General features: G+C 45.8%; 1 protein-coding gene across 8 annotated transcripts; it reads left to right on the top strand.

The window, feature by feature from the left end:
• The first annotated feature begins 267 nt into the window (after positions 1-267).
• On the top strand, positions 268-26,587 carry SEC24C (SEC24 homolog C, COPII component). Of its 8 annotated transcripts, XM_035267958.2 has the most exons (25): positions 268-333; positions 2,521-2,607; positions 2,698-2,897; positions 6,319-6,454; positions 14,049-14,221; positions 14,444-14,815; positions 15,442-15,578; positions 16,867-16,935; positions 18,239-18,350; positions 18,580-18,707; positions 19,878-20,016; positions 20,228-20,343; positions 20,514-20,638; positions 20,778-20,969; positions 21,188-21,281; positions 21,481-21,597; positions 22,255-22,425; positions 23,229-23,325; positions 23,426-23,571; positions 23,759-23,897; positions 24,026-24,144; positions 24,247-24,426; positions 24,682-24,873; positions 25,109-25,198; positions 25,355-26,587. In XM_035267958.2, exons 3-25 carry the CDS (start codon positions 2,726-2,728, stop codon positions 25,493-25,495), a joined length of 3,357 nt encoding a protein of 1,118 aa, XP_035123849.1. In that variant the 5' UTR covers positions 268-333; positions 2,521-2,607; positions 2,698-2,725; the 3' UTR covers positions 25,496-26,587. The 8 variants fall into 8 exon arrangements, with proteins under 8 accessions (XP_035123849.1, XP_035123850.1, XP_035123852.1 ...); XM_035267959.3 differs by lacking the exon at positions 2,521-2,607; XM_035267961.3 differs by lacking the exon at positions 16,867-16,935.
• Positions 26,588-26,623: the final 36 nt, after the last annotated feature.

Raw genomic sequence — 26,623 nt, 5'->3', positions numbered from 1 at the left:
TGAAGGGGCATTATTAAAGATAGTCTGACAAATTCTTTTTAATCTCATCTCTGTTGGTAAGGCCGTAAAGTAACCCGGACATCTGAAAAAAACGTCAGGGGTAAATACATAAGACTCGGCCGAGCCGCCCAAGCGGCGGCCCTGATGGGAAGAGAAAAGTAGCGCATGCGCCAGATCCGGGTGCCCGAAGTGCAGACGTGGCAGAAGGAGTGGCCCGGCCCTAAAGCGTGGAGGAGGAACTTCCGGGGATGACGCGACGGCCCCCTCGGAACCGGAAGTGGAGCCTGGGAGCCTTGACGTTAGGAACGAAGTCTAACCTGGATCTGGAGCCGGGTGAGGAGTGGCATCGGGAGGTTGGTGGGTAGGAAAGCAAAGGAGAGGCCGGGGTATTACTGGCCAGATTGGGGTCCAGTTTCAGAAAGCAGGAAGGAGCCTGGGGGCGGGGTCTGGGAAGAGACCCTCACCTCACGCATCTACCATCCGGGAGCAGTCCTAGACCCCTCCCTTCGTTTCCTGGCCCAGATTCTGGCTCCCGCTTCCTGCCCCGAGCCTGTTAAAAGGTGCAAGACGCTGGTCTCTGTGCTTAACAGATCAGCCCCCTCTCTTAACGTGGCCGTACAAGCCGACTTGGCTTCTCGGTCTTGATCCTTGGCGCTCCCAGGCTCCGCGGCTTGACTACTTTCAGAGTTCTAGGAAGCTTGCCCCGCCCCCTTGGGTTGTCACCCTGGACTGTCCACCCAGAATGGAGTCGAGACTTTAGTCTGACTCCAAGTTCTTGAATGTTTTTGAGAGGATTATTTTCAGGAGAAGCAGCTCCTTTCTTTACCCCTCACCCCGACTTTGGACAGATAAAGGGAGGGAACATATTTCAAACTTAGTGTCAGTGACCTGTGGTAAGGTTTAGGATTTGGAAGAACAGCTACCGAGATAGCTTTGAGTTTAAAGAGGTTTAGACCTGGATTAGCTCATTTTCTATAGTCTAGATGGCCTTTGTAGCAAAGGGGAAAGGCCCATTGTTCCCTCTGCTGCAACTCTGAGCGCTCCTGCTTCCTGAACTCCTTCTTTCTATAGAATAATTGGAATGATACGGCTGTTGAAAGTAGATGTGGTCAGATATCTTGGAAAGACCCTACCTAGAAAAGGCCCTCTAATTCATCCCTGTTGGTGAGCAAAATTGTAATAATTTTGATGGTAGCAGAGATTCATAACAATCATAAGGGGAGCAGAAACAGGAGAGCTGGAGAAGTGCATTGGAATTTAGAATATTCATAGTTTTCTGCTTGAAGGATGAGGTGAATGATCTTTTCTGTGAAAGCTAACTTTCCCCCTCATTGTTGAACTGTTTCCTTAGATTATGTGAAGAAGTTTTGGTGCCTGTTCTGCGCACGGTTCTAATCTATTACCTTGCTAGAGTTTTCAGGTGTCCTTTACATTTACTGATTTTTTTTTTTTTTTAATTGAGAGGGACCCTTGCTCTGTTGCTCAGGATGAAGTGCAGTGGTGCAGTCTGAGCTCACTGCAACCTTCACCTCCTGGTTCAAACAATTCTCCTGCCTTAGCCTCCCGAGTAGCTGGTATTACAGGCGTGTGCCACCACACCTGGCTAATTTTTGTATTTTTAGTAGAGACAGAGTTTCACCATGTTGGCCAGACTGGTCATGAACTCCTGACCTCAAGTGATCCACCTGCCTCGGCCTCCCAAAGTGCTGGGATTACAGGTGTGAGCCACTGTGTCCAGCCAACATTTATTGATTTTAATGCTTTATTTATTTATTTATTTATTTTGAGATGGAGTTTCACTCTTGTTGCCCAGGCTGGAGTGCAATGGTGTGATCTCAGCTCACTGCAACCACCACCTTCCAGGTTCAAGTGATTCTCCTGCCTCAGCCTCCTGAGTAGCTGGGATTACAGGCATGTGTCACAATGCCTGGCTAATTTTGTATTTTTAGTAGAGACAGGGTTTCGCCATGTTTGTCAGCCTGGTCTCGAACTCGCGACCTCAGGTGATCCGTCCACCTCAGCCTCCCAAAGTGCTGGGATTAAAGGTGTGAGCCACCGGGCCTGGCCCATGCTTCAGTTTTAAGGTCCATACACTCTTTTGGTGGAAAGACTGGTGTTGAAGTATCCTTTGTATCATGGCAGGTTAGCCAAATAATGTCCTTTCTTTAAATCAGTTGGTCTGAATTTTGTCATTGAGGGGGAATGATTTTAGCTGATCAGTTAGACTTTTACCTGATTGATTTAAAATCAATTGTTTCACACACTAGAGAGTACTCAGTATTTGCTGAATAAATGGATGCTAGAGTGAATGAATGGAAAGTGGGAACATTGTTTCTTTTACCTGTAACATCAAGGTAGCTCATCAGCTGCAAGACTGTGTGTGTAGACACTAGAAATCATACCACTGGAGAATGGAGGCTGCTTTTCCAATTCAGTGGATTTGTCTGAAGTTGAAATTTATATTCTTTATACAGTGACAAAGTTGCAGGGGGGGTCAGAGTAACATAAATCCTTTTTTAGGAGGTGACCCGAATACTGGCTGGGGCGGAAACTTACTAAGATCATGTGGAAGTGTGAGGATCATTAAGCTGATCACTGTCTGATAAGGTCAATTTCTTTTTATCTCTACTTCCTACCCTGAATAGTTGCTCTCTCTTTAGAAAGTTCATTTTGACTAATTTCTCTTCTTTCTAATAGGTGAGACCAAATCGGGAATGCTTTCATAATGAACGTCAATCAGTCAATTCCACCTGTGCCGCCATTTGGGCAGCCCCAGCCCGTGTACCCAGGGTATCATCAGTCCAGCTACAGTGGGCAGTCAGGGTCCACAGCCCCCGCCATTCCCTATGGAGCCTACAACGGCCCAGTACCAGCCTATCAGCAAACACCTCCCCAAGGTATGTTGCTACACTTGATCTTAGCCAAAAGGTTGAGAAGCAATCCCAAGGTATGTTTCTAAGTTTCCTTTGAACTAGGGAAGGAAATTAGCAGAGTTTTCAGGTTGTGTTATATTGCTCTAGCTAAGCTACCTGAGGAGTCTGGGTTACTGGGATTGAGGAGCATGAATCTGACATGAAGAGAGCCCTGTGGGCGCCCTTCCCTTTTATTATTATTAGAGACAGTCTTGCTATGTCACCCAGTCTGGAGTACAGTGGCATGATTTTGGCTCATTGCAACTTCTGTCTCATTGCAACCTCTAAGGCTTAAGCAATTCTCCTGCCTCAGCCTCCCTAGTAGCTGGGATTATAGGGAAGTGCCACCAATGCCCAGCTAATTTTTGTATTATTTTTTTTTTTTTGAGATGGAGTTTTACTTTTGTTGCCCAGGCTCGAGTGCAGTGGCACAATCTCAGCTCACTGCAACCTCCGCCTCCCAGGTTCAAACGAATCTCCTGCCTCAGCTTCCTGAGTAGCTGGGATTATGGCATGCACCACCATGCCTGGCTAATTTTGTATTTTTAGTAGAGACTGGGTTTCTCCATGTTGGTCAGGCTGGTCTCAAATTCCTGACCTCAGGTGATTCGCCCGCCTTGGCCTCCCAAAGTGCTAGGATTACAGGCATGAGCCACCATGCTTGGCCAGTTTTTGTATTTTTAGTAGAGATGGGGTTTCACCAATGGCCAGGAAGATCTCAAAGAACTTCTGACCTAAAATGATCCACAGTCTCAACCTCCCAAAATGCTGGGATTATAGGCATGAGCCACCATGCCCGGCCCTTTCCCTGTTTTTTTATTTTATTTTATTTTTTTGAGATGGAGTCTTGCTCATTTTTTTTTTTTTTTTTTGTATTTTTAGTAGAGATGGGGTTTCACTATGTTGGGCAGGCTGGTCTCGAATTCCTGACCTCAGGTTATCCACTCCCTCGGCCTCCCAAAGTGCTAGGATTATAAGCCTAAGCCACTGTGCCCAGCCACCTTCCCTGATTTTAGATAGGGTACTGTGCTTCTGCCCTAAGCCATCTAGTGGGAGCACATCTCCCAGGTTCACCGACAGCTCACTTCCTGTGGGTGTTATCCTGTGCAGCCTTACCTGGTCACATTGTTCAGAGCTAAATGGAAGGGTTGTGGTCATAGCTTCTCTAGATCCTGTGACCAGGACTGAATATTTCCTGTTGGCTTGAAGTCTCCTTGAAATCATTTATTCCTCATATATGTTGAGAATACATCTTGTTGGACTGATGATTCTTATGTATAAATGACTCTGGGACATTGTAGTTTATGGGGATGAAAAGTGTGATATTTGTGTTCCTGATTTTTGGTGCTTCATGTATTTTTTCCGATATCAGTTCTTTTCCTTTGCTTCCATTTCCTCTGCTTCTTAGATGCTCTGTAGTAACAGGGCAATAAGAGAAGACTAATCTAATGCTGCTTTAGGTTCAGTGTTTGCCTTTTACCTTACTTTTTTTTTTTTTGAGACAGAGTCTTGCTCTGTTGCCCAGGCTGGAGTACAGTGGCACAATCTTGGCTTATTGCAACCTCTACCTCCCAGGTTCAAGAAGCAATTCTCCTGCTTCAGCCTTCTGAGTAGCTGGGATTACAGGCACATACCACCATGCCCACCTAATTTTTGTATTTTTAGTAGAGATGGGATTTCACCATGTTAGCCAGGCTGGTCTCAAACTCCTGACCTTGTGATCCTCCCGCCTTGGCCTCGAAAAGTTCTGGGATTATAGGCGTGAGGCACTGCATCTGTGCTCACCTTACTTTTTCAAGAAAAGTAGCTAGTACTCTATAGATTATCCAGAGGGGCTTTTTGGAAGTAGTTAACAGTAGATCTTTGCTTAGGTTAGCTGATGACTTAGGATATGCCAAACTCTTTATGCTTTTTAAGAGAGGGAATTCCATAAAGGGATATGGAAAAAAGAAGGCATCAAGGAGGTAGGGGTAAGATTTGGGAAATAATGAAATATTGTGATTTTGATTATAACTATAGGGAAAAAAAAACTGTGAAGAGATAGGTTTTTGGAAGAGCCTTAATTCTAAGCTGAGACTGACTGGACAGTCCACCTCTGCTTTGTTAAGTCCTGACTTATCAAACCGGAGTTTGGCATTCTCTCAAGAGAAAGCTTTGTTAGAGGAAAACATACCTGATCCTGTCATGGTTAGTGAGCAAGTTTAGGTTAGTCATATTCCTATAGGCAGGTTCTATAATGTCTAATCTCTACTGAGGGCAGAGCAAAAGAAAAACAATTCTTTGAACAGAGGTCATCAACATTTCAAAAGTGATGTGCTTTTGAAACTAAATTGAGGGAGAAACTAATTGCTTTCTCCCTGAACTTCATGTGGGAAGAATGGCTAAGGGTAGTACAAGTAGCTTTGATGGTAGCTCTAAGGAATAGGAAGGATGGAGTACAGTTTTTGTGAGGACGTAGGCGGCAGTGCTAATGGGAGGACAGGCCAGCTGTTCTTACTGAACTGTTGGGCAGAAACAAGGTTTCTGACCTATAGGAACATGTTCCTGAATCATGTGCTGTTTGAAGTTTCCACACTGAGAAGTGGATGAAAGGATCTGGTTAGTGTAAGCAGAATGAATGAAGAAGGTAGCAGAGTAGTTTCCCCAAGAGATGCCTTTCTATGCAGCCTAGTTCAGTAGGCTTGGTCATCTTCTGTGTCTCCTTTTTCATGTATGCTCTAAGTTTCTGAGTTCTGGAGTAAGATTTTTTCCTTAAAATAATTGACTTGTCGTCTAGGGTAAGAATATCAGGCTGTCCTGGATTGAGTGAGAGTATGGTGATCAAAGGAAGGCCCTACATTCTTGTGCCTCTGGCTACAGCTTCACCCCTAGTATGCTTGTCTAGGGCAGTGTAGCCCTTGTGTTGGGAATCTGTGTTTAGAATACTGCGGTAGTGGCCAGGTGCAGTGGCTCACGTCTGTAATCCCAGCCCTTTGGGAGGCCTAGGCGGGCAGATCACCTGACGTCGGGAGTTCAAAACCATCCTGACGAACATGGAGAAAAATACAAAATTAGCTGGGCATGGTGGCGCATGCCTGTAATCCCAGCTACTTGGGAGGCTGAGGCAGGAGAATTGCTTGAACCTGGAAGGTGGAGATTGCAGTGAGCCGAGACTGCACTATTGGATTCAAGCCTGGACAACAAGAGGGAAACTCTGTCTCAACAACAACAACAACAAAAAAAGAAGAAGAAGAAGAAGAATACTGCTATAGCTAGACTTTATGCTAGTAGTCTCCTTTTCACTGCCTAAACTGTGGTATGGGGCCAGCGAAGGTCTGAGCTTTATTGATCCTTGCTTTGCATTCCTGGCTCTGGGTGGAGGAGAAAGTTATTTCCCAATCACTTAGTTTCTGTCCTTTACCCTCAGGTATATCAAGAGCCCTCCCTTCTTCAGGGGCACCTCCAGCCTCAACAGCACAGGCTGCTTGTGGCCAGGTTGCATACGGCCAGTTTGGCCAAGGAGATGTACAGAATGGGCCAAGCTCCACTGTTCAGATGCAAAGGTAGGTACTTGATCAATCTAATATTGGTCTGATAAGGCTGAGTGTGGTGGCTCACGCCTGTAATCCCAGCACTTTGTGAGGTCGAGGTGGGTGAATCACCTCAGGTCAGGAGTTCGAGACCAACCTGGCCAACATGATAAAACCCTGTAACTACTAAAATGAAAAATTAGCTGGGCTTGGTGTCATGCATCTGAAATCCCAGCTACTTGGGAGGCTGAGTCAGGAGAATCACGAGGCAGAGTTTTCAGTGAGCTGAGATCGTGCCGTTGCATTCCAGTCTGGGCAATAGAGTGAGACTTCATCTCAAAAATAAATAAATAAAAAATAATAAAATTTGTCTGATAAGAGTAGAATGTATGACGGTTTGTCTTTTTTTCCCTCTCCTTTGCCTTTCTTTTAGATCTATTTTTCTCTTCCCTCTACTCTTTTGTACTTTGTCTTCTTTTTTCCAGGTTACAGGTACTGCTGATGTCCAGACCTGTGGATTGTTGACCCATCTTAGTACCAGGGTTCCTTTGCATATTCTTCATTTTCCGTGAACTTGAGTTTCTTGCTTTACTAGACATACATCTTCAATAATGGTTGCTGTCCTATTGAGCCACCCTAAGGAAGAAATGGGGAGAAGGAACCTCAGGATTATTTGCATCTCTTCTGACTTGCCCCTTTCCTCTAGATCAGGCCCTTAGTAAGACTGATTGGTTAAGTTTGGGTATGGCCAGTTATGAACTGAAAGATACTGAAAGGGAAACCACATAAATGGTGAAAAATTCAGTGGTACAATGACCCAGTAAATCTATCTTAGCATGATAGTCCATTAAAGGAGGGCAGTCATTTCTATTAGAGTGCTTTTAAATTTTTAAAATTTTTTTGAGACAGGGTCTCATTCTGTGGCCCAAGCTAGAGTGCAGTGGCAGGATCACAGCTCACTGGAGCCTGTACGTCCCAGGCTCAGGTGACCCTCGCAACTCAGCTTCCCAGGTAGCTGGGACTACAGGCATATGCCACCATGCCCAGCTAATTGTTTTATTTTTAGTAGAGATGGGGTTTTGTCGTGTTGCCCAGGCTGGTCTCAAACTCCTGGGCTCGAGCGATCTGCCCACCTTGCCTCTCAAAGTACTGGGATTATAGGTGTGAACCACTGCACCTGGCCAGGAGTGTTGTTTGTTTTTGGTAAATGAAGAGTAAAATATAACTAGGGGAAAAGGATATGGTAATAGAAAAGTCACTTTCTGACACTTTAACTGAGTGTCCAGGATATACATTTTTAGGAATGAATGTAAGCCTGGGTAAGTCAAACAAGTGGGGAACATAGAAGATGATAAGTACACAAATGTATGTAAAGTTATAAAATAGGGTGAGGATATGCTGAGGGGATGGGGAGCTGTTTTAAATACACTGGTGTGTGCTGGGTGCAATGGCTCACTCCTTTAATCCCAGCACTTTGGGAGGCTGAGGTGGGAAGATTGCTTGAGCCCACAAGTTGAAGGCTGCAGTTTGCCATGATTGCACCACTGTACTCCAGCCTGGGTGACAAAGCAAGACCATGTCTCAAAAAAAACAAAAAACACAAAACCCCAACAAACCCATACAAAACAAGTGTATGCATTAGTAAATTATATAGCAAACTCCTTTGTAACTATAACCTAGATCAAGAAATAGAATTTTGCCACTCACCTTAGAAGGCTTTTCCATGTGTCTCAATTCAGTCATTATTCTCTCCCTCCCCTCATAAATAACCATTTTCCTGCATTATCCTGACTCTTAACTATTTTTTTTTTTGAGGTGGAGACTTGCCCTACTGCCCAGACAGGAGTGCAGTGGTGTGATCTCAGCTGCAACCTCTAGCTCCCGGGTTCAAGCAATTCTTCTGCCTCAGCCTCCTGAGTAGCTGGGATTGCAGGTGCCTGCCACCACACACAGCTAATTTTTAAAATATTTTTAGTAGACACAGGGTTTTGCCACGTTGGCCAGGCTGGTCTCGAACTCCTGAGAAGTGATCTGCCTGCCTCTGCCTTTCAAAGTGCTGGGATTACAGGTGTGAGCCACTGCACCCAGCTGACTTTCTTGTGATTTTTAAGAAATAGTTTACACTTGGCTGGGTGAGGTGGCTCATGCCTATATTCCCAGCACTTTGGGAGGTCAAGGCAAGAGGATCACTTGAGCCCAGATTTTTGAGACCATCCTGTGGAACATAGGGAGAACTCCATTTCTACAAAAAATAAAATGTTAGCTGGGCATGGTGGCATGTCTATTGTCCTAGCTACTTTGGGAGGCTGAAGTGGAGGTATTGCTTGAGCCTGGGAGGTCAAGGCCTCAGTGAGTGTGATCGTCCCACTGCCCTCCAGAGCTTGGGCAACAGAGCGAGATCCTGTCTCAGAAAGAAAAAAAGTTTACACTCAAATGTTCAACTCCACATACCACAATTTAGTTTTACCCACAAGAAAAACACTTGGTGCATCTTTTAGGTCTATAGGCTCCACCTGTGTCTTCTTTTTCTTACTATTTATCTGTTGAAAAAAACAAAACAGTTAACCCAAAGAATATCCACAGTTTGGAGTCTTTACATAACATTTACATAAGGCTTGTCCAACCCGTGGCCCACAGTCTGCATGCCCCATGCCCCAGGACGGTTTTTAATGTGGCCTAACACAAATTCATAAACTTTCTTAAAACATTATGAGATTTTTTTTTTTTTTTAAAGTTCATCATCTGTTAGTGTAGTATTAGTGAATTTTATGTGTGGCCCAAGAAAATTTTTCTTCCAGTGTGGTCTAGGGAAGCCAAAAGATTGGACACCCCTGATATACATTGTATTAGGTATTATAAGTAATCTAGAGATGATTTAAAGTATGTGGGAGGAGGCAGGTTGTGGTAGCTCATACCTATTAACCCAGCATTTGGGAGGCCAAGGTGGGTGGATCACCTGAGGTCAGGAGTTCAAGACCAGCCTGGCCAACATGGTGAAACCCCATCTCTACTAAAAATACAAAAATTAGTCAGGCGTGGTGGTGGGCACCTGTAATCTCAGCTACTCGGGAGGCTGAGGCAGGAGAATTGCTTGAAACCAGGAGGTGGAGGTTGCACTGGGCCAAGGTCACGCCACTGCACTCTGGCCTGGGTGACAGTGCAATACTCCATCTCAAAAAAAAAAAAAAAAAAAAAAGTATATGGGAGGATATGTGTAGGTTATAAGCAAATATGATGCCATATAACCCACATCCCGTTCTTTTGACTCCACCTTCAAAATGTATTCAAAATCTCACTATAGTCATTCCTCAGTATCTGTTGGGGAATGGTTCCAGGACCTCCCCCAACTAACAGATACCAAAATCCACAAATGCCTAAGTCTCTCATACAAACTCTATCCAAGTAGAGATGTTAGGTAGGCAAATGTGTATACAAATCTGCAGCTCAAGACTGATGTTAGGACTGTAGATAAAAATTTGGGAGTCCTCCGTCTATAGATATTTAAAGCCATGGGACTAGATGAAATCATTTAGAAAGTGAGCATTGGGATTAAAGAATGGAATTGAGATTGAGACTTGGAGTTTACCAACATTTAAAAGTAAAGAGGATCCACCCTCAAAAGACAATGAGAGTTCAGGTGCAATGGCTCACGCCTGTAATCCCAATACTTTGGGAGGCTGAGGCAGGCAGATTACTTGAGCTCAGGAGTTGAAGACAAGCCTGGGCAACATGGCAAAACCCCATCTTTACCAAAATACAAAAATAAGCAAGGTGTGGTGGCGCATACCTGTGGTCCCAGCTACTTGGGAGGCTGAAGTGGGAGGATGGCTTGAACCCAAGAGGCAGAGGTTATAGTGAGCCAAGATTGCACCATTGCACTCCAACCTGGGTGACAGAGTAAGACCCCATCTCGAACAAAAAACAAAAGACAGAAAGAAAGAGTAGTAGTGAGGTGGGAGATAATCCAGGAGAGTGTGGTATCCTAAAATCAGGTGAACACACTCAACAATCAGCTGTATTGGATGCTGCTGAATGGTAAGATGAAGACTGAAAATTGACCATTGGATTTGGCAAGGTTGGCATCATTGATAAAGGCAGTTTCAGTGTAGAGATGAAGAAAACTACCCAGTTGGAGTTAGTCAAAGAGTTTCAGTCGGGTGGTGGATTGACATAATCTGAAAACTCTCTGCTACCAACATCTAGAAAGGAGAGAGAAAACAGAAACAAAAAAAATTTAAGTGCAAAGTTGAGCTTAAAAGAAAATGTGAAATTTTACATTTTAAAGACCAAGTGAGGAGGACTGAAACTTTTTTTTTTTTTCAAGACGGGGTCTTGCTCAGTCACCCAGGCTGAAGCGCAGTGGCATGATCTCGGCTCACTGCAACCTCCACCTCCCTGGTTCAAGTGATTCTCCTGCCTAAGCCTCCCAAGTAGCTGGGACTACATGCATGTGCTACCACGCCCAGCTAATTTTTGTATTTTTAGTAGAGATGAGGTTTCACCATGTTGTCCAGGTTGGTCTCGATCTCCTGGCCTCAAGTGATCTGCCCGCCTCTGCCTCCCAAAGTGCTGGAGTCACAGGCATGAGTCACTGTGCTTGGCCATCAAGTGAGGACTGAAAATCAGAGTGGCAAATTGACTCTGAGGCTACCCGTAGACTGGGTGGATTCATCATCTTGGGAAGCTACAGCCTTAAATTTATGCAGGCACTGGGGAAGGGAGATGAGTCCTTGGGCTTTCCTGAGAGGAATTTTGGAACTTAGACATTGTTTATAGTCTGGACCTGGGCTGCACAATGGACAAGTCAACTAGGGGGAAAAAATCTGCACACTGGAAGAGGGAGATAAGAAGGAGTCCTGTTTCTTTCAGGCTGGCTGTGGATGGGTGAAAAAAAAGAGTTCTTGGGACTGCAAATGAACATGACAGATCTTTTTGGAATGATGAAAATGTTATAAAATATAATTCTGGTGATGGTTGCATAACTATAAATTTGCTAAAAGTTACTGCATTTTACACTTACAAAGAGTGAATTTAATGGTATGGAAATTACATCTCAATAATTTTTTTTTTTTGAGACAGAGTTTTGCTCTTATTGCCCTGGCTGGAGTGCAATGGCATGATCTCGGCTCACTGCAACCTCTGTCTCGCAGGTTCAAGCGATTCTCCTGCCTCAGTCTCCCAAGTAGCTGGGATTACAGGCATATACCACCACACCTGGCTAATTTTTTGTATTTTTAGTAGAGACAGAGTTTCACCATGTTGGCCAGGCTGGTCTTGAACTGACCTCAAGTGATCCACCCATGTTGGCCTCCCAAAGTGCTGGGATTACAGGCACGAGTCACTGTGCCCGGCCATGTTTTTTTTTTTTTTTCTGCAACCTCCGCCTCCCAGATTTAAGCGATTCTTCTGCCTCAACCTCTTGAGTAGGTGGGATTACAGGCATGCACCACTATGCCCGGGCTAATTTTTCTATTTTTTTTTTAGTAGAGATGGGGCCAGGCTGGTCTCGAACTCTGACCTCAAATGATCCATCTCACTTGGCCTCCCAAAATGCTGGGATTACAGGCGTGAGCCACCATACCTGGCCTAATTTTTTTTTTAATTTGAGGCCAGTTATGGTGACTCACGCCTGTAATCTCAACACCTTGGAAGACAGGAGGATAACTTGAGGCCAGAAGTTTGAGACCAGCCTGGGCAACATAGGGAGATCCTGTCTCTTATCAAAAAAAAAACAACTGGGCATTGTTGGTGTGCTTGGGAAGCAGAGGTGGAGGCAGGAGGATCACTAGAGCCCTGGAGGTTGAGGCTACAGTGAGCAGTGATGGCTCTACTCCACTGTAGCCTGGGTGACAGAGTGAGACCCTGTCTCAGAAAACAAAAAAATTAATCTAGGGTGACAATATTGTTATTGGAGTACCTTCTAGAAACAAATGCAGAACAACCGCACCTCAACCCAGATTAGAAAGGATTCTGAGGAAGGAATTTTGATTAGAGTCAGGCCAGGCACAATGCTCATGTCTGTAATCGCAGCACTTTGTGAGGCCAAGGCGGGAGGATTGATTGAACCCAGGAGTTTGAGACTAGCTTGGGCAGCATAGCAAGACCCTGTCTCTACAAAAAATAAAAAAAATTAGCTAGGTTTGGTGGTGCGTGCTTGTGGTCTCAGATACTTGGGAGGGAGGCTTAAGCGAGAGGATTGCTTGAGCGCAGGAGGTCAAGGCTGCAGTGAGCCACAGGTAGTGCCATTGTACTCCAGTCTGCGTGACAGAGTGAAACCCTTTCTCAAAAAGAGAAAAGGAAGTATAGACTTAACTCTTTTGTAATGTTTAGCTAAAAGGGGAGCAAAAGTTTGAGGAGGCTATGGGGCAATTTGGTTAGAGTTTTAAAAAAGTTTTTTGAGATATAATTCATATGCCGTGCAATTCACCTATTTAAAGTGTTTTTGTATATTTAGTGGTTTTAGTATATTGACAGATATCACTACAGTCAGTTTTAGAACATTTTCTTCATCATCTGAAGAAGAAATACTGCATTCTTTAGCTACCCCTGTTTAGCTATTCCCCCAGTCCCCTATTCTTCCAACCCTAGGCAACTCCTGATATATTTTCTGTCTTTAAAGATTTCCCTATTTGGACTTTCATTAGAATGGAATCATATAATATGTGATACTTTATAACTGACTTCTTTAATTTAGCATGATACTTTCAAAGTTCAACTATGTTGTACCTTATATCAGTACTCCATTCCTCTTTGCTGCCAAGTGGTTTTTCATTGTGTAGCTATATGTCACATTTTATTTATCCGTTTTTCTGTTGATGGACATTTGGGATGTTTCCACTATAGTTGGGTTTTTTTTTTTTTTTTGTGAGATGTTTGTATGTTTTTGTGTTGATGGGAATAAGCAGAGAGGTAGGCACTGAATGGAAAGTATATTGGAAGGACACTATGGAAGGCTGAAACAGGTGGATTGGTTGAGCTCAGGAGTTTAAGACCAGCCTAGACAACATGGTGATACCCCATGTCTACAAAAAATACAAAAATTAGCCAGGCATGGTGGCGCATGCCTTTGGTTCCAGCTACTCGAGAGGCTGAAGTGGGAGGATCACCTGAGCTGGAAGGTTGAGGCTGCAATGAGCTGTGATCATGCTGATGCTTTTTAGCCTGGGTGACAGAATGAGACCTTGTCTCAAAAAAAAAAAGAGCTGGATAATCAATCTGCATTTGTTTGATTTCGTACTTATTAAGGTTCATGCATGCTTATGTGTGACTTCCCTTCCAATGCTTTCAGGGCTTCAGATTACAAAACTGAGGAGAGATTTGTCAAAGAATTGAAGCAGAAGAGGCGATAATTTAGCTAGTGGAGTAAATAGTTCTTGACCTGAGGGTGGTCAGTATATGTTTGTGGAGTGAACTTAATGGAAAACAAGATTTGCCATGATTAATCACAGTGTGGATTATCAGTAATATAATTTACCCACAAATATACAAAATTATGAAGCCATAAAAGAGCTCAGGATGAGAGTAAGGTACCACAAAACAATGTAGCTTTCTCTAGATGCCAAGCTTCTGCCGACTTCAAAGGGTGTCCCAGACCCACTGGTCACTTCTGCTTTCCTTCTTTTCACAGGCTGCCTGGGTCTCAGCCATTTGGGTCCCCATTGGCTCCTGTGGGCAGTCAGCCAGCTGTGCTTCAGCCCTATGGCCCTCCCCCGACAAGTACACAGGTGACTGCGCAGCTGGCTGGAATGCAGATTAGCGGTGCTGTCGCCCCAGCCCCTCCCTCTTCAGGGCTGGGCTATGGTGAGTAGCTGTGACCACAGGACTGTTACTGTCCCCTTTTCAGAGGCATTAGGCTCGGGGGTTATACCTGAATCTCTTTTATTTCCCTTGTATTTCCTGTGCCTCTGAGTCCAGAAAATGGGACAGTCATACCTTCCCCTCTTGTGTGGAAAGGGAACTGATTTACCTAACAAGGAGGCAGAATGACCGGGCTTCTGACTCTACGTTTATTCTACTTCTCAGGCCCACCAACATCGCTGGCTTCAGCCTCAGGAAGTTTCCCTAACTCTGGTCTGTATGGCTCCTATCCTCAGGGCCAGGCTTCTCCTATTAGCCAGGCCCAAGGTCATCCTGGGATCCAAACTCCCCAGCAATCTGCCCTATCACAGGCCTCCAGCTTCACACCCCCAGCTTCAGGGGGTCCTCGGCTGCCTTCAATGACTGGCCCACTCCTGCCTGGACAGGATTTTGGAGGGCCCTCAGTGAGCCAGCCCAACCATGTGTCCTCACCTCCTCCTCAAGCTCTGCCCCCTGGCACCCAGATGACTGGGTCCCTGGGACCACCACCACCTATGCACTCCCCGCAGCAGCCAGGCTATCAGCCCCAACAAAATGGTGAGTCTTTCCCACGGTCTGTCTAGAAGCTAGAGGCTTCAGCTACTCAGGTGATTTTTGATGTTGTTTACTCCCCTCCCCCACCCCCAAAGGAGTTTCGCTCTTGTTGCCCAGCCTGGAGTGCAATGGTGTGATCTCGGCTCACTGCAACCTCCACCTCCTGGGTTCAGGCGATTCTCCTGCCTCAGCCTTCCAAGTAGCTGGGATTACAGACATGCACCACCATGCCCAGCTAATTTTTGCATTTTTAGTAGAGATGGGGCTTCACTGTGTTGTTCAGGCTGGTCTTTAACTCCTGTCCTCAGGTGATCCACTTGCCCTGGCCTCCCAAAGTGCTGGGATTAAAGGCTTGTGCCACTGCGCCCAGCCTATTTGTTTGTTTTTAGTATTACTTGCTAAGTGGTGAATTAGATGGGCAGCTTCAGAGTATTATTCCTAGGATATGGGGTTTATAAGACATTATTTTTTCTTGTAGTTCAGATAACATAGTCTTCTTCTGAATGACTTTGCGAGGCATTAGTGTACCTCATAATTCTATGTTCATAGAAGTCTAGTCATTTTCCTGAGACCTTAAGAAGAGAGAGGGAGGAGATTTTGAGTTCACCAACCTTGTGCCCTTGTCTCAGGTTCCTTTGGATCAGCCCGGGGCCCTCAGCCCAATTATGGAAGCCCCTACCCAGCAGCACCCACCTTTGGCAGTCAGCCTGGGCCTCCTCAGCCACTGCCTCCTAAGCGCCTGGACCCTGATGCCATCCCAAGCCCTGTAAGTAGAAACTTACATGGTCCTGGAGAAGGGTTTGTGTCTGCTACATAGGCAAGTCAATCTAAATGAAATGTTTGCCTAGCATTTTTTGATAATTTCCCTTTTTCTTCATCTTCTTGGAGATTTATACTTCTTGGAGATTACATCTTCTTGGAATTATACTTACATATAATTTTTTGACTCTGAACTGGAACTTGAAGTTCCAGGAGTCTTTTGGGGAGCTGTTTTACTCTGTAGGTGGACAGAAAAGGAAAGGAAGCCAAAAGTGAGCACCAGCACCAGTAGAGCTCTGAGTTGAGGGCTGCACTCTGTCACTACTAGACATACATAGTATGGTAGCCTTTGTCCGATGGAGCAGTGGCTGGGTCTTGTCCCCTTAGATCTAGAAGGATGGCATTCTTCCTAAAGAGTAGAGCAGGTGGGAATTCTCTGATGTTAGATGTTAAGAGAAGGAGAGCCTCACTGGTTTCTCTGCTTTTACTCAGACAGTTTTAGGAAGAATTCCTCAGTACTTTTGTTTGATAGGCTCCTGTTGTGTAGATGGGGAAGAGTGAACAACGATTTTTGAGGGCAGTGTGTATGTAAAGTCCCACTGGAGAAGCTGTTTTTCCCAGGAAGAGAGTGAATTGCATCCTTGGAGCCATCAGAATCCTCAGGCCCTCCTTATCAGACTCAGAATAGAGACCAGGACTGTACTGCCAAGTAGGGGCCACTTTATAGTTCTGTCTGTAACATTTGCTATGTCAGTTACCTTGCCATGCTTAGCCATTGTCATATTCCATTCTGTTCTCTTCTCTCTTCCTCCTTTGCGTAATTACCACAGTGAGGGAGCCTGTTGGCCAAGGAGAACCTAAGAAGATTAAGCAGCCTCTCCTTCCTTCCCCCTCCTTTAGTGAGAAGGAGAGTCTGACTGGATGTGAGGGGAGGCTTCTTTCAGCATAAGACTAGTCCTTAGAATGGGAGGTTTGACCTTTTAGGGGGAACATTCCTCTTCTTCTTCCTTAAGGTTTCTTCCATTCAGCCTCAGCCCCTCCCTGTATAACTCCTGCTTGCCTCCTGTTTGCCCCTTTCCTTATTTTACATCATAGTCTGAGCCATTAAAGCCTCTGCGTTGGGCCAGAAAGACTTGGAATTTCATGTCTAGAGGGGGCTTGATTTCAGCAGTATAAGCTGGGTTCCAGCTGTTCATGTCTGACTCAACAGGGTTGAGAGAAGTAACATCTGCCTCTTGTTCTTTTGTCTTCCTCCCTGTGTTCCCCTGCTGCCTTTATTATTAAAACACTAAAAGCAACTCAGTGAGCTGCCTCCTCAGCAGAAAACCAGGCACAGAATAGACCCTGATGCCATTCCTAGTCCAGTAAGTGCAGGGGGTGGGTGTTTGTGCATGTCATTTCTGTGTTAGTGCCATCCATGCATGCTTTTGACCTCATCTTCACCTCATTTACCATGTCCATTCCTCTCCATTCTCTTCCTTTAGCCCTAGTCCTTCTAGATACTCGCTTGTACAAGCTAAAAGGATATGCATGCCTCAAATCACCATGTAATGAAGAGGTAGCAAGCTGTTTGCCTTGAGTATGGGGTGGTGGAAGGTCAGGCTCTAAGGGTGGGGTCATGTGGCATGTCAATCTTTGGCTTTAGTCCTGCTGGCTCCTCTAGGAGCCTACATGTGGTGCGATTGAAGAGGACAAAGTTGAACAGTAGATCATTCCACTTTGGATTTTTCTGTAGCCTGTTGTGGAGAAATATTAGGGTAGGAACGTACAGGTTCATGGCATCCCAATCTGGCATTTCTTAACAGGAGAAGGGACTGCTGGTTTGGGAAAGTATGGACACTTTATGATCTGAAGAGTCTTTTTGACTCTGATATATTTCTAAGCTTCAACCCTTTCTTCTATGGGATACAGAGTCTCATTTGCACTTTGCTTTTTCTAGTTTTCCAAACCCATCTTGAAGTAACTGACCAAAGATCATGAGCCTGCATAAAGGTCTGAATACCAGCTTTGCAGGTCCTTTAATTTCCTTTGTTGAGTCTGTCAAAATGTGGGGGACTGAGGATTGAGCTATACGGCTTGGGTACTTATCCTCTCCTCCTATATATACACATTGATGCTTAACCTGAAAAAGTAAGGCAGCATCTGCTTCCTCACCTTACTTGATCATTTCTGGCTGTTTAAATCTCTCCTCACCCTGTCCCTTGTAATTTCATTGAGTGTAGAGTCATTCCAGGTAGATTCATTTTTACATGGTTACTGTTGTCTGTTTTCCTGCTCTGACTCAGAATGTGTCTTGGGAAGTGGAGGGGAGAAGTCTTGATGGGGAAAAGGAATGGAATCTAATCATGTTTGAATTTTTGTGATCACAGTGGGGCTTTCCTGGAATGGGAGGAATGAGAGGGTGTTCACCATTGATTGGGGGTTGGGGGCAATTCATAAAGAAGCCCATTCTCATGTTGACTGCCCCACATTTTGCTGCTGTAGAGTGAAAGATTGGCATTGCAGCATTTTATATGATCTCCAGAAGGAAAACAGGCCTGGTGCATGAGGTATTCCTTGGCAAATTTTTAGTTTTTGTGTTACAGTTCTAGCCTTTTTTTCTCTTGACAGTCTGGGACCTGACACTTCATTTTCTTCTGTCACCTCACTCATTTCACTTCTCTGCAGATTCAGGTCATTGAAGATGACAGGAACAACCGGGGTACAGAGCCATTTGTTACGGGAGTACGGGGCCAGGTGCCACCTTTAGTCACTACCAACTTCCTGGTGAAAGACCAAGGTGAGAATGGAATTAGCTCCTCCCACAGGGGCTTTTTCTTCAAGATTATCAGCTTATGAATAGGACTTTCTTTAAAAGATTTTAACCAGAGACAAGTTCCCTCCAGTCCCTCTGGGGGAAAAAGCCACTATCACCTCTAGCTTTATGGAGTTGATGGTGTGGATCACCAATGGAGAGCTGGTGTCTAGAAGGATTCTGTGATCTAACTGGGGTCTGCCTCCTCCTTCAGGGAATGCAAGTCCCCGGTACATCCGATGTACATCCTATAATATCCCCTGTACATCTGACATGGCTAAGCAGGCTCAGGTGCCCCTGGCAGCAGTCATCAAGCCGCTGGCAAGGCTGCCCCCAGACGAGGTGAGTCAGGGAAAGGGCTAGAGTGTAATGAAAGGGAGGGAGGGAGGGAGGGAGGGAGGAAGGGAGAGGACTAAAGCTTCTTCCTGGATATGGCTCTGATCTCACAATGGAAAATATTTTAGTTCGGCAAGAAAGGAGAATATCTTTAGTAGCTTTTTATCTCAGGGCTCATGCCTGGAGAGGGGATGGTAGAGATGCAAGCAAAAGCCCAAGACATTGCTGGGAAGGAACAGGGTCCTTAGAGGGAACAAGGAGTATGAAAAGAGGTAGGGCCAAATTGTAAGGGAGAAGACAGCTGAATATAGGAACCTCTCTTATCATGGTCCTCTCCAGATGATAAGGACATCATTCTATGTTCTTCTGACTGTCCTGTTATCCCATGTTAGAGCTGTTAGGACATCATATAAGAGAAAAGGTAGATTAGGATCCCATGATCCTTCTCTCACCTGTTTTGGGACCTGATCTGTCACCCTAGTACCTGATATCAGCATAAAGAGAGAAGCTAGGCAGCCGTTCCACCAGGCCTTTGTAGGATGCTCATATTCAGCCTTGCTTATCTTAGGATAGGGTTTTCTATTACTAGAAGCCCAAGGCTCAGTTTATCTTCTGCTTCTCTCTGTCTTCCTCTCTGTGTTTGAGTATTTCTATTTGGATCCCACTGGGGATAGTTGGACATTGGTCTCTTATGTATAGGGTGACATTTGCCTGGGGCATCAGTAGCTGGCACAATCCCAGGGATAGGGGAGGAGGTGTTTTAGATACTAGGCTAGGGAAGGAAGCTGGAGTCAGGATCCCTAGAGCAAGAGTGAAGGGGATTAGATATGGGGCCAGAAAGGAGAATTTTAGATAATTTTGGCTTTCTCCGTCATATGCTCGTGGCAACCCCTGGTCTGATATGGCCGATTTTGCAGTTCCTCTTGTCTTCCAGTGAGAAATGGAGCTCTAGGGGTAGAGTATAGGAAGAGTAAACTATATACTTTTTACTCATAGGGACATTTTCCTGTGATTTGTCCTTACTCCCTTTCATCACTGTACTCCCTACTCCCTCTGCAGACAAAATATCTGCACCATGCCCCTTCTCCCTCTGGTTGTTTCTCCTCATCTCCTGCCACATGTCTGAACCTACGGTAGTTTTCCTTTATGTCTGATCCCCTCCCCTTTGCTCCTTAGGCTTCACCATATGTTGTGGACCATGGGGAATCTGGCCCTTTGCGCTGCAACCGCTGCAAAGCATACATGTGCCCCTTCATGCAGTTCATTGAAGGAGGGAGGCGCTTCCAGTGCTGTTTTTGCAGCTGTATCAATGATGGTATGTTCCTGGAAGCTGGGATTTGGGAGACGGTCTTGATTGCATCTTCCTTGTTCTCTATTAATAGTTAGAGAGATGACGGTCCATTTTTCAGGAGCTGGGGAAGGTAGGGCACTTGAGAATGGGGGACAGTGGAGTAAGCTCAGGTAGGGCCAGATGTACTAAGATTGAAAGTGGATCTTCAAGTAACACACTGCCATGCTCCCTACAGTTCCCCCCCAGTATTTTCAGCACCTGGATCATACTGGCAAACGTGTGGATGCTTATGACCGTCCTGAGCTATCCCTGGGCTCTTATGAATTCTTGGCCACCGTAGATTACTGCAAGGTGAGGGAAGGTAGCATTGGAGGAGCAGTGGGTGGAGGATAATGAGACAGCTAAGAATGGCTGTTATCATTTCCCTCACCCCTTTTTTGTCCCTTTTGATGCTGATTCTCTCTAAGTCAACTGGCCTGCTTACTAGTACCCCTCTCCCCCAACATTTTCTTCCTCTGCAGAACAATAAGTTCCCCAGCCCTCCTGCCTTCATCTTCATGATTGATGTCTCCTACAATGCCATCAGGACTGGTCTTGTTAGGCTTCTTTGTGAGGAGCTCAAGTCACTGTTAGACTTTCTACCTAGGTGAGAGTTACAGAACTGAGGTGTTTCCTGGGGTTAATGATAGGGTGACTGGGTTGACTGAAGAGATGTAGCCTGATGTCATGGAGTTGTGGGTGGTGGAAAAGGTGGTAAGTCTAGGTAACAGTGTCACCTTCTACAGGGAGGGTGGGGCAGAAGAGTCAGCAATCCGCGTTGGCTTTGTCACCTACAATAAGGTGCTCCACTTCTACAATGTGAAGAGCTCATTGGCCCAGCCACAGATGATGGTTGTGTCTGATGTGGCTGACATGTTTGTGCCACTGTTGGATGGCTTCCTGGTCAACGTCAGTGAGTCTCGGGCAGTTATCACCAGGTAAGAGCCATATTGTGGAGGTAAAGGTTGGGGGTGGCATGGGTACCATCATAGAAGGTCATGGAATTGAGCAGAGGTGTTGGACAGTAGATAGAAAGCGGCTGTGGCTCAGGAGTTGTAAGAGTCTAGAGGCCTTATGACTCTTCAGGGAATTGAGAACTGAGGCATCTGGAATCTGGATAGCAATTTTGGTTGTCTTCCATCACCTATCTCTTTAGCTTATTGGATCAAATTCCAGAAATGTTTGCAGACACAAGGGAAACAGAGACAGTATTTGTCCCAGTTATCCAGGCTGGGATGGAGGCTCTGAAGGTAAGGCTGGAATATCTGGCAATCTCCTCTAACTCATTTTTCTCTGACCGTCTTATCCCCTGGGATACAACCTCTCTCTCTTTAATAGTTCATGACTGTCCAGTAAGTTAGACTGTCTGACATAGTTGGTGCTTAATAAATGACAAGGGAAGGGATGGATAAATAAAGAATGAACAAGTAGTCCTTTCTTTTTTCCTAGGCTGCTGAGTGTGCAGGGAAGCTCTTTCTATTCCATACATCCCTGCCCATTGCAGAGGCCCCAGGGAAACTGAAGAACAGAGATGACAGGAAGCTGATCAACACAGACAAGGAGAAGGTGTGGGACTGGAAAACGGAGAAGGGGAAGGATTTTTTATTACAGAAGAAGTGGGGACTCTACTTTCTTGATGGGGGCTAGGATCAGACACTCCACCCTTTCAAAACCATATCTGTCACTGCCAACTTCTACTGCTGCCACACCTCTCTACTCCATTCCATGCCAATGCTGTTGGTAGACTCTTCTATTTATTTTTTAAAAGATAACTTTTGGCCGGGCATGGTGGCTCATGCCTGTAATCCCAACGCTTTGGGAGGCCACGAAGGATGGATTTTTGAGGCCAGGAGTTTGAGACTAGCCTGACCAACGTGGCAAAATCCTGTCTCTACTAAAAATACAAAAATTAGCCAGGTGTGGTGGCACATACCTGTAATCTCAGCTACTTGGGAAACTGAGGCAGGAGAATCACTTGAACCTTGGAGGCAGAGGTTGCAAGTGAACTGAGATCATGCCACTATGTGCTAGCCTGGGTGACAGGGTGAGACCCTGTCTCAAAAAAATAAAAATAATGTAAAGGAGAACTTTTTTACTACTATTATAAAATCCTTGAAAGTACATCTGAAGTCTTCCATTAGTTTGAATATCCCATGTTAGATATACAGTTCTCAAATAGGGCGGAGCTCACATATTTGAACATTTTCTTCTGCTCCTCCCCAGACTCTGTTCCAGCCTCAGACAGGTGCCTATCAGACCCTGGCCAAAGAGTGTGTGGCCCAAGGCTGCTGTATAGATCTCTTCCTCTTCCCTAACCAGTATGTGGATGTGGCCACACTTTCTGTTGTGCCCCAGCTCACTGGTGGCTCTGTCTACAAATATGCTTGCTTTCAGGTATGATGTAGGATTCTGGGTGGCAGGTGGCAGCAGGGCTGGGAATATCTGCTTATATATGGAGTGGTTGACTCATTAATCAAAATAGTGTTGGGGCCGGGCATGGTGGCTCACGCCTGTAATCCCGGCACTTTGGGAGGTTGAGACAGGCAGATCACCTGATGTCAGGAGTTCAAGACCAGACTGGCCAACGTGGCGAAACCCCATCTCTCCTAAAAATAAATTAGCTGGATTTGGTGGTGGGTACCTGTAATCCCAGCTACTTGGGAGGAAGGGGCAGGAGAATCCCTTGAATCCAGGAGGCAGAGGTTGTGGTGAACCAAAACGATGCCATTGCACTCCAGCCTGGGCCATAGAGTGAGACTCTGTCTCCAAAAAAAAAAAAGAAATAGTGTTGGAAGACAAGACCAAATAGTGTAAAGAAATGAGTCTGAGAATGCAGCAGTTAGGAACATGGGCCTTGGAATCAGTCTTGCATTGATATTCTAGCCCTACCAGTTACTAGCTACATGACCTAGGATAAATTACTTAAGTATTCCCTCTTTTGTTCCTTCATCTGCAAAATGGGGTTAAAATACTTAATTAGAATTTGTGTACAGAATTAAATAATCATATATAAAGCATTCTGTGGTACCTGGCATGCAGTCTAAGTGTTGAAAAGCTATTATTGTCATCATCATTATCTTTACTGTTATTATGATAATAATTAAGTGGCCTTGTAGAGTAGAAGGGGTACAGGGAGATTGTCCACAGGCTGAGCTATGTTTAGTCAGTGATATGACTCTGGGCCTGGGGGCCTGCAGGTGGAGAATGACCAGGAGCGGTTCCTGAGTGACCTGCGTCGTGATGTCCAGAAGGTTGTTGGCTTTGATGCTGTGATGCGGGTCCGGACAAGTACTGGTCAGTCCTGGTTGGAGAAGAGCAGGTGGGGGGCTAAATCTGGGAGGGAGGCATGTGGCACTTGTCATGTTTTGCCCTGACCCTGTCCATTTGGCCTCAGGTATCCGTGCTGTAGATTTCTTTGGAGCTTTCTACATGAGCAACACGACAGATGTGGAGCTGGCTGGGCTAGATGGGGACAAAACGGTGACTGTGGAGTTCAAGCATGATGATCGGCTCAATGAAGAGAGCGGAGCCCTCCTGCAGGTGGCAGGCGGGAGGCGGGGCTGGGCAGGAAGTGTGTAATTAGCTGGGTGTAGAAGAAGGTGAGGCGTGGATAGAGAGGACTGGAAGAGACTGGGCAGGGGAGTGGCTCATTTCTTGTAGTTTAATAATGTGGCAAAGGGCCTTTGTGAGGGAGGCATGTGAGTTTCCCCTTTTTCCTTTCCCCTAGTGTGCCCTGCTTTACACCAGCTGTGCAGGGCAACGTCGGCTCCGCATCCATAACTTGGCCCTGAACTGCTGCACCCAGCTGGCTGATCTGTATCGAAACTGTGAGACTGACACGCTTATCAACTACATGGCCAAGTTTGGTGAGGGCAGAGGCAGGGAATGGTGGGACTGGGGCCGAGAGGTCAGGATGGTCAGTGGGTAGTTGTGATGGTAGGAAAGCACATGTGATGGCTGGCTGACCAGTGACTATCTTCACTTTCCCATCCAGCATATCGGGGAGTCCTGAATAGCCCTGTGAAGGCTGTTCGTGACACTCTCATCACCCAGTGTGCCCAGATTCTGGCCTGTTACAGAAAGAACTGTGCTAGCCCCTCCTCTACAGGACAGGTGGGGCAAGTATATTAGTGGGAGGTGGGCATGTTGGGAAAGATGTTTGCATTTGGGAAGGATTTCTCATGATCATTGACTTTATTTTGATAACCCCCTCAGTTGATCCTTCCTGAGTGCATGAAGCTACTCCCAGTATACCTGAACTGTGTGTTGAAGAGTGATGTCCTGCAGCCTGGAGCTGAAGTCACTACTGATGACCGTGCCTATGTCCGACAGCTAGTTACCTCCATGGATGTGGCTGAGACCAATGTCTTCTTCTACCCTCGGCTCCTACCTTTGGTGTGATTGAGGGTTGGAGTATGAGATCTTGCACGGAGCAAAGGGCCTCTTAGGAGGAGGAAAGGATAGGCTAATATCTGACACTAGTGGAATTTGTTTTTATGTATTTTTAGCTGATACAGTTTTCACACTGACAGTTACTAAGACCCCATAAGGGGTGGTGTCTGAGGACTTAGCTTTTAGAATTTTGTGTGGGTGGGGGGCAGACTTGTCTTACAGTTCTTAGTAACCCTTTGCTTCCCTCCTTTTGCCTAGACAAAATCTCCCATTGAGAGTACCACCGAACCACCAGCAGTTCGAGCCTCTGAAGAGCGTCTAAGCAATGGGGATATATATTTGCTGGAGAATGGGCTCAACCTTTTCCTCTGGGTGGGAGCAAGTGTCCAACAGGGTGTTGTCCAGAGCCTTTTCAGCGTCTCTTCCTTCAGTCAGATCACCAGTGGCTTGGTGAGATCAGGGAGTCACAAGGAGAATATGGGTGTGGAAGTATACTTTGTGAAATGATTGGGAGCCAATAAAGTTAATATGCTAGTCCCCTCAAATATCAGGGAACACTTGGGGATGAGGGCAGTTGCTGTCATTCTTCCCAGGCTTCCTTGTTTCAGATGATGCATAGTTATGTGCCTCCCCACCTTTACTGCAGAGTTCCTTACCATAAGGATAAATGAATTTTGTGTTCTAGAGTGTTCTGCCAGTTCTGGATAATCCACTGTCCAAGAAGGTTCGAGGCCTCATTGATAGCTTAAGAGCACAGAGATCACGGTACATGAAGGTAACACTGATCTGAACCCTGGATTTCTTACCTTGTCAAGTCCTCACCTGGAAGTGGGGGTGGGGTAGGGAATGAATAAGTGACTACATAATGGGATTTCTGGGCATGTTTAATTTCCTTTGGCCTTGCCTCATGAAGCCTGCATTCTGGCCATAGCTTATCGTGGTGAAACAGGAAGACAAGCTGGAGATGCTGTTCAAGCACTTCCTGGTGGAAGACAAGAGTCTGAGTGGGGGAGCATCCTATGTGGACTTTCTCTGTCATATGCACAAGGAAATTCGGCAGCTACTGAGCTAAAGCAAGTGGGTAAATGGCATAGGGTCCCAGGCCAGCTTCCAGAAAGCACCCCAGGATGTCAGCGAAATTAGGACAGTACCATATCTTATGTCATGTAAGCCGACCTCAGTCTCTTTGCGGGGAGGGGGAGATAAAAGGAGACACCTCCTTTCTGGGCTCAAATATCCTACCACTCTGTCATGTCCTGCTGATAGAAGGTGCCCCTGTTCCCTCAGTTTACCCTCCTTTTCCTGCTAATCCTGTCATAATGAATGTAGTTTCTCAGTTCACTGTTTATGATTCGGTATTGGGTTTGGAGGCACCCAGACCCTGGCAATATTAAGTGTCCCTATGGACCAGCCTCCAAGAAGAGAGGGGCAGGCAGGAAAGAGTGGGCATCCTAAGGTTACTACAGGGGTGGCTAATTCAGCTCAGTGTCATCAACAACTTCCTATATTAGGGATAAAACATACAGGTGCACAAGAGCTGGAGTATAGCCCATTGGTGGTGGAGAGAAAAGTGGCCAGTCCTTCTTGGGCCTGGAGGTTAGCAGTCAAGTCAGTCACAGGGTGGTTGTTTCTCTGCTTCCACTGCTCGCTTGCTTGCTCTCCTGCAATGATGATTGCTCCATGGATAGAGAGGCACACTGTCAGAGATGAATGACCTGAGACCTGACTTGCAAAATACATTAAGACCTGGGAAAGGTGCCAGCCTCCTTTCCAGCTGGACAGGCCCCAACACTGGAGGGTTCTGTAGGGAGCCTGGTCATCAACTTGCAATACCTCACAGAGCCAGTTCACGTCCCACTCTGAGCTCCCACAAGAAACACTGCATCTCCAGGCCCGGGGTTGTTGGGGAGAGAGGCAGAGGCAGCTGGAGCGCCGTTCCTCTCCCACCGGGACACCGCTTGGGCTTTGGTATTGACTGAGTGGCTGACAGTTACCTTCCAACCCCAACTGGCTGGGGGCAGGACAAGGGCTAGGCTTGATGGTGGCCAGGCTTGCCTGCTCCCCGCCTGGGATGCCCCTGCTCTGGACCTGTCATTTCTCTTCATTGGTTTATTTTTCAATGCATCTTTAATTTGTAAAGAAATAAATTAAGATGTAACCATTAGCCTCCTCTTTATTGCCAAAAGCTCACTTTGCTTTT

The sequence above is a fragment of the Callithrix jacchus genome, chromosome 12, assembly GCF_049354715.1.
Source record: "Callithrix jacchus isolate 240 chromosome 12, calJac240_pri, whole genome shotgun sequence".
NCBI lineage: Eukaryota > Metazoa > Chordata > Mammalia > Primates > Cebidae > Callithrix > Callithrix jacchus.
This window is presented reverse-complemented; position numbering and strand designations above follow the sequence as displayed.

Excerpts from the sequence above, each read along its gene's own strand:
- SEC24C (XM_035267959.3), top strand. The coding sequence starts at position 2,726 with ATGAACGTCAATCAGTCAATTCCACCTGTGCCGCCATTTGGGCAGCCC. Across the intron at positions 14,222-14,443 it reads CTCTTCAGGGCTGGGCTATG|GCCCACCAACATCGCTGGCT; the intron begins GTGAGTAGCTGT and ends TCTACTTCTCAG. Across the intron at positions 14,816-15,441 it reads CTATCAGCCCCAACAAAATG|GTTCCTTTGGATCAGCCCGG; the intron begins GTGAGTCTTTCC and ends CCCTTGTCTCAG.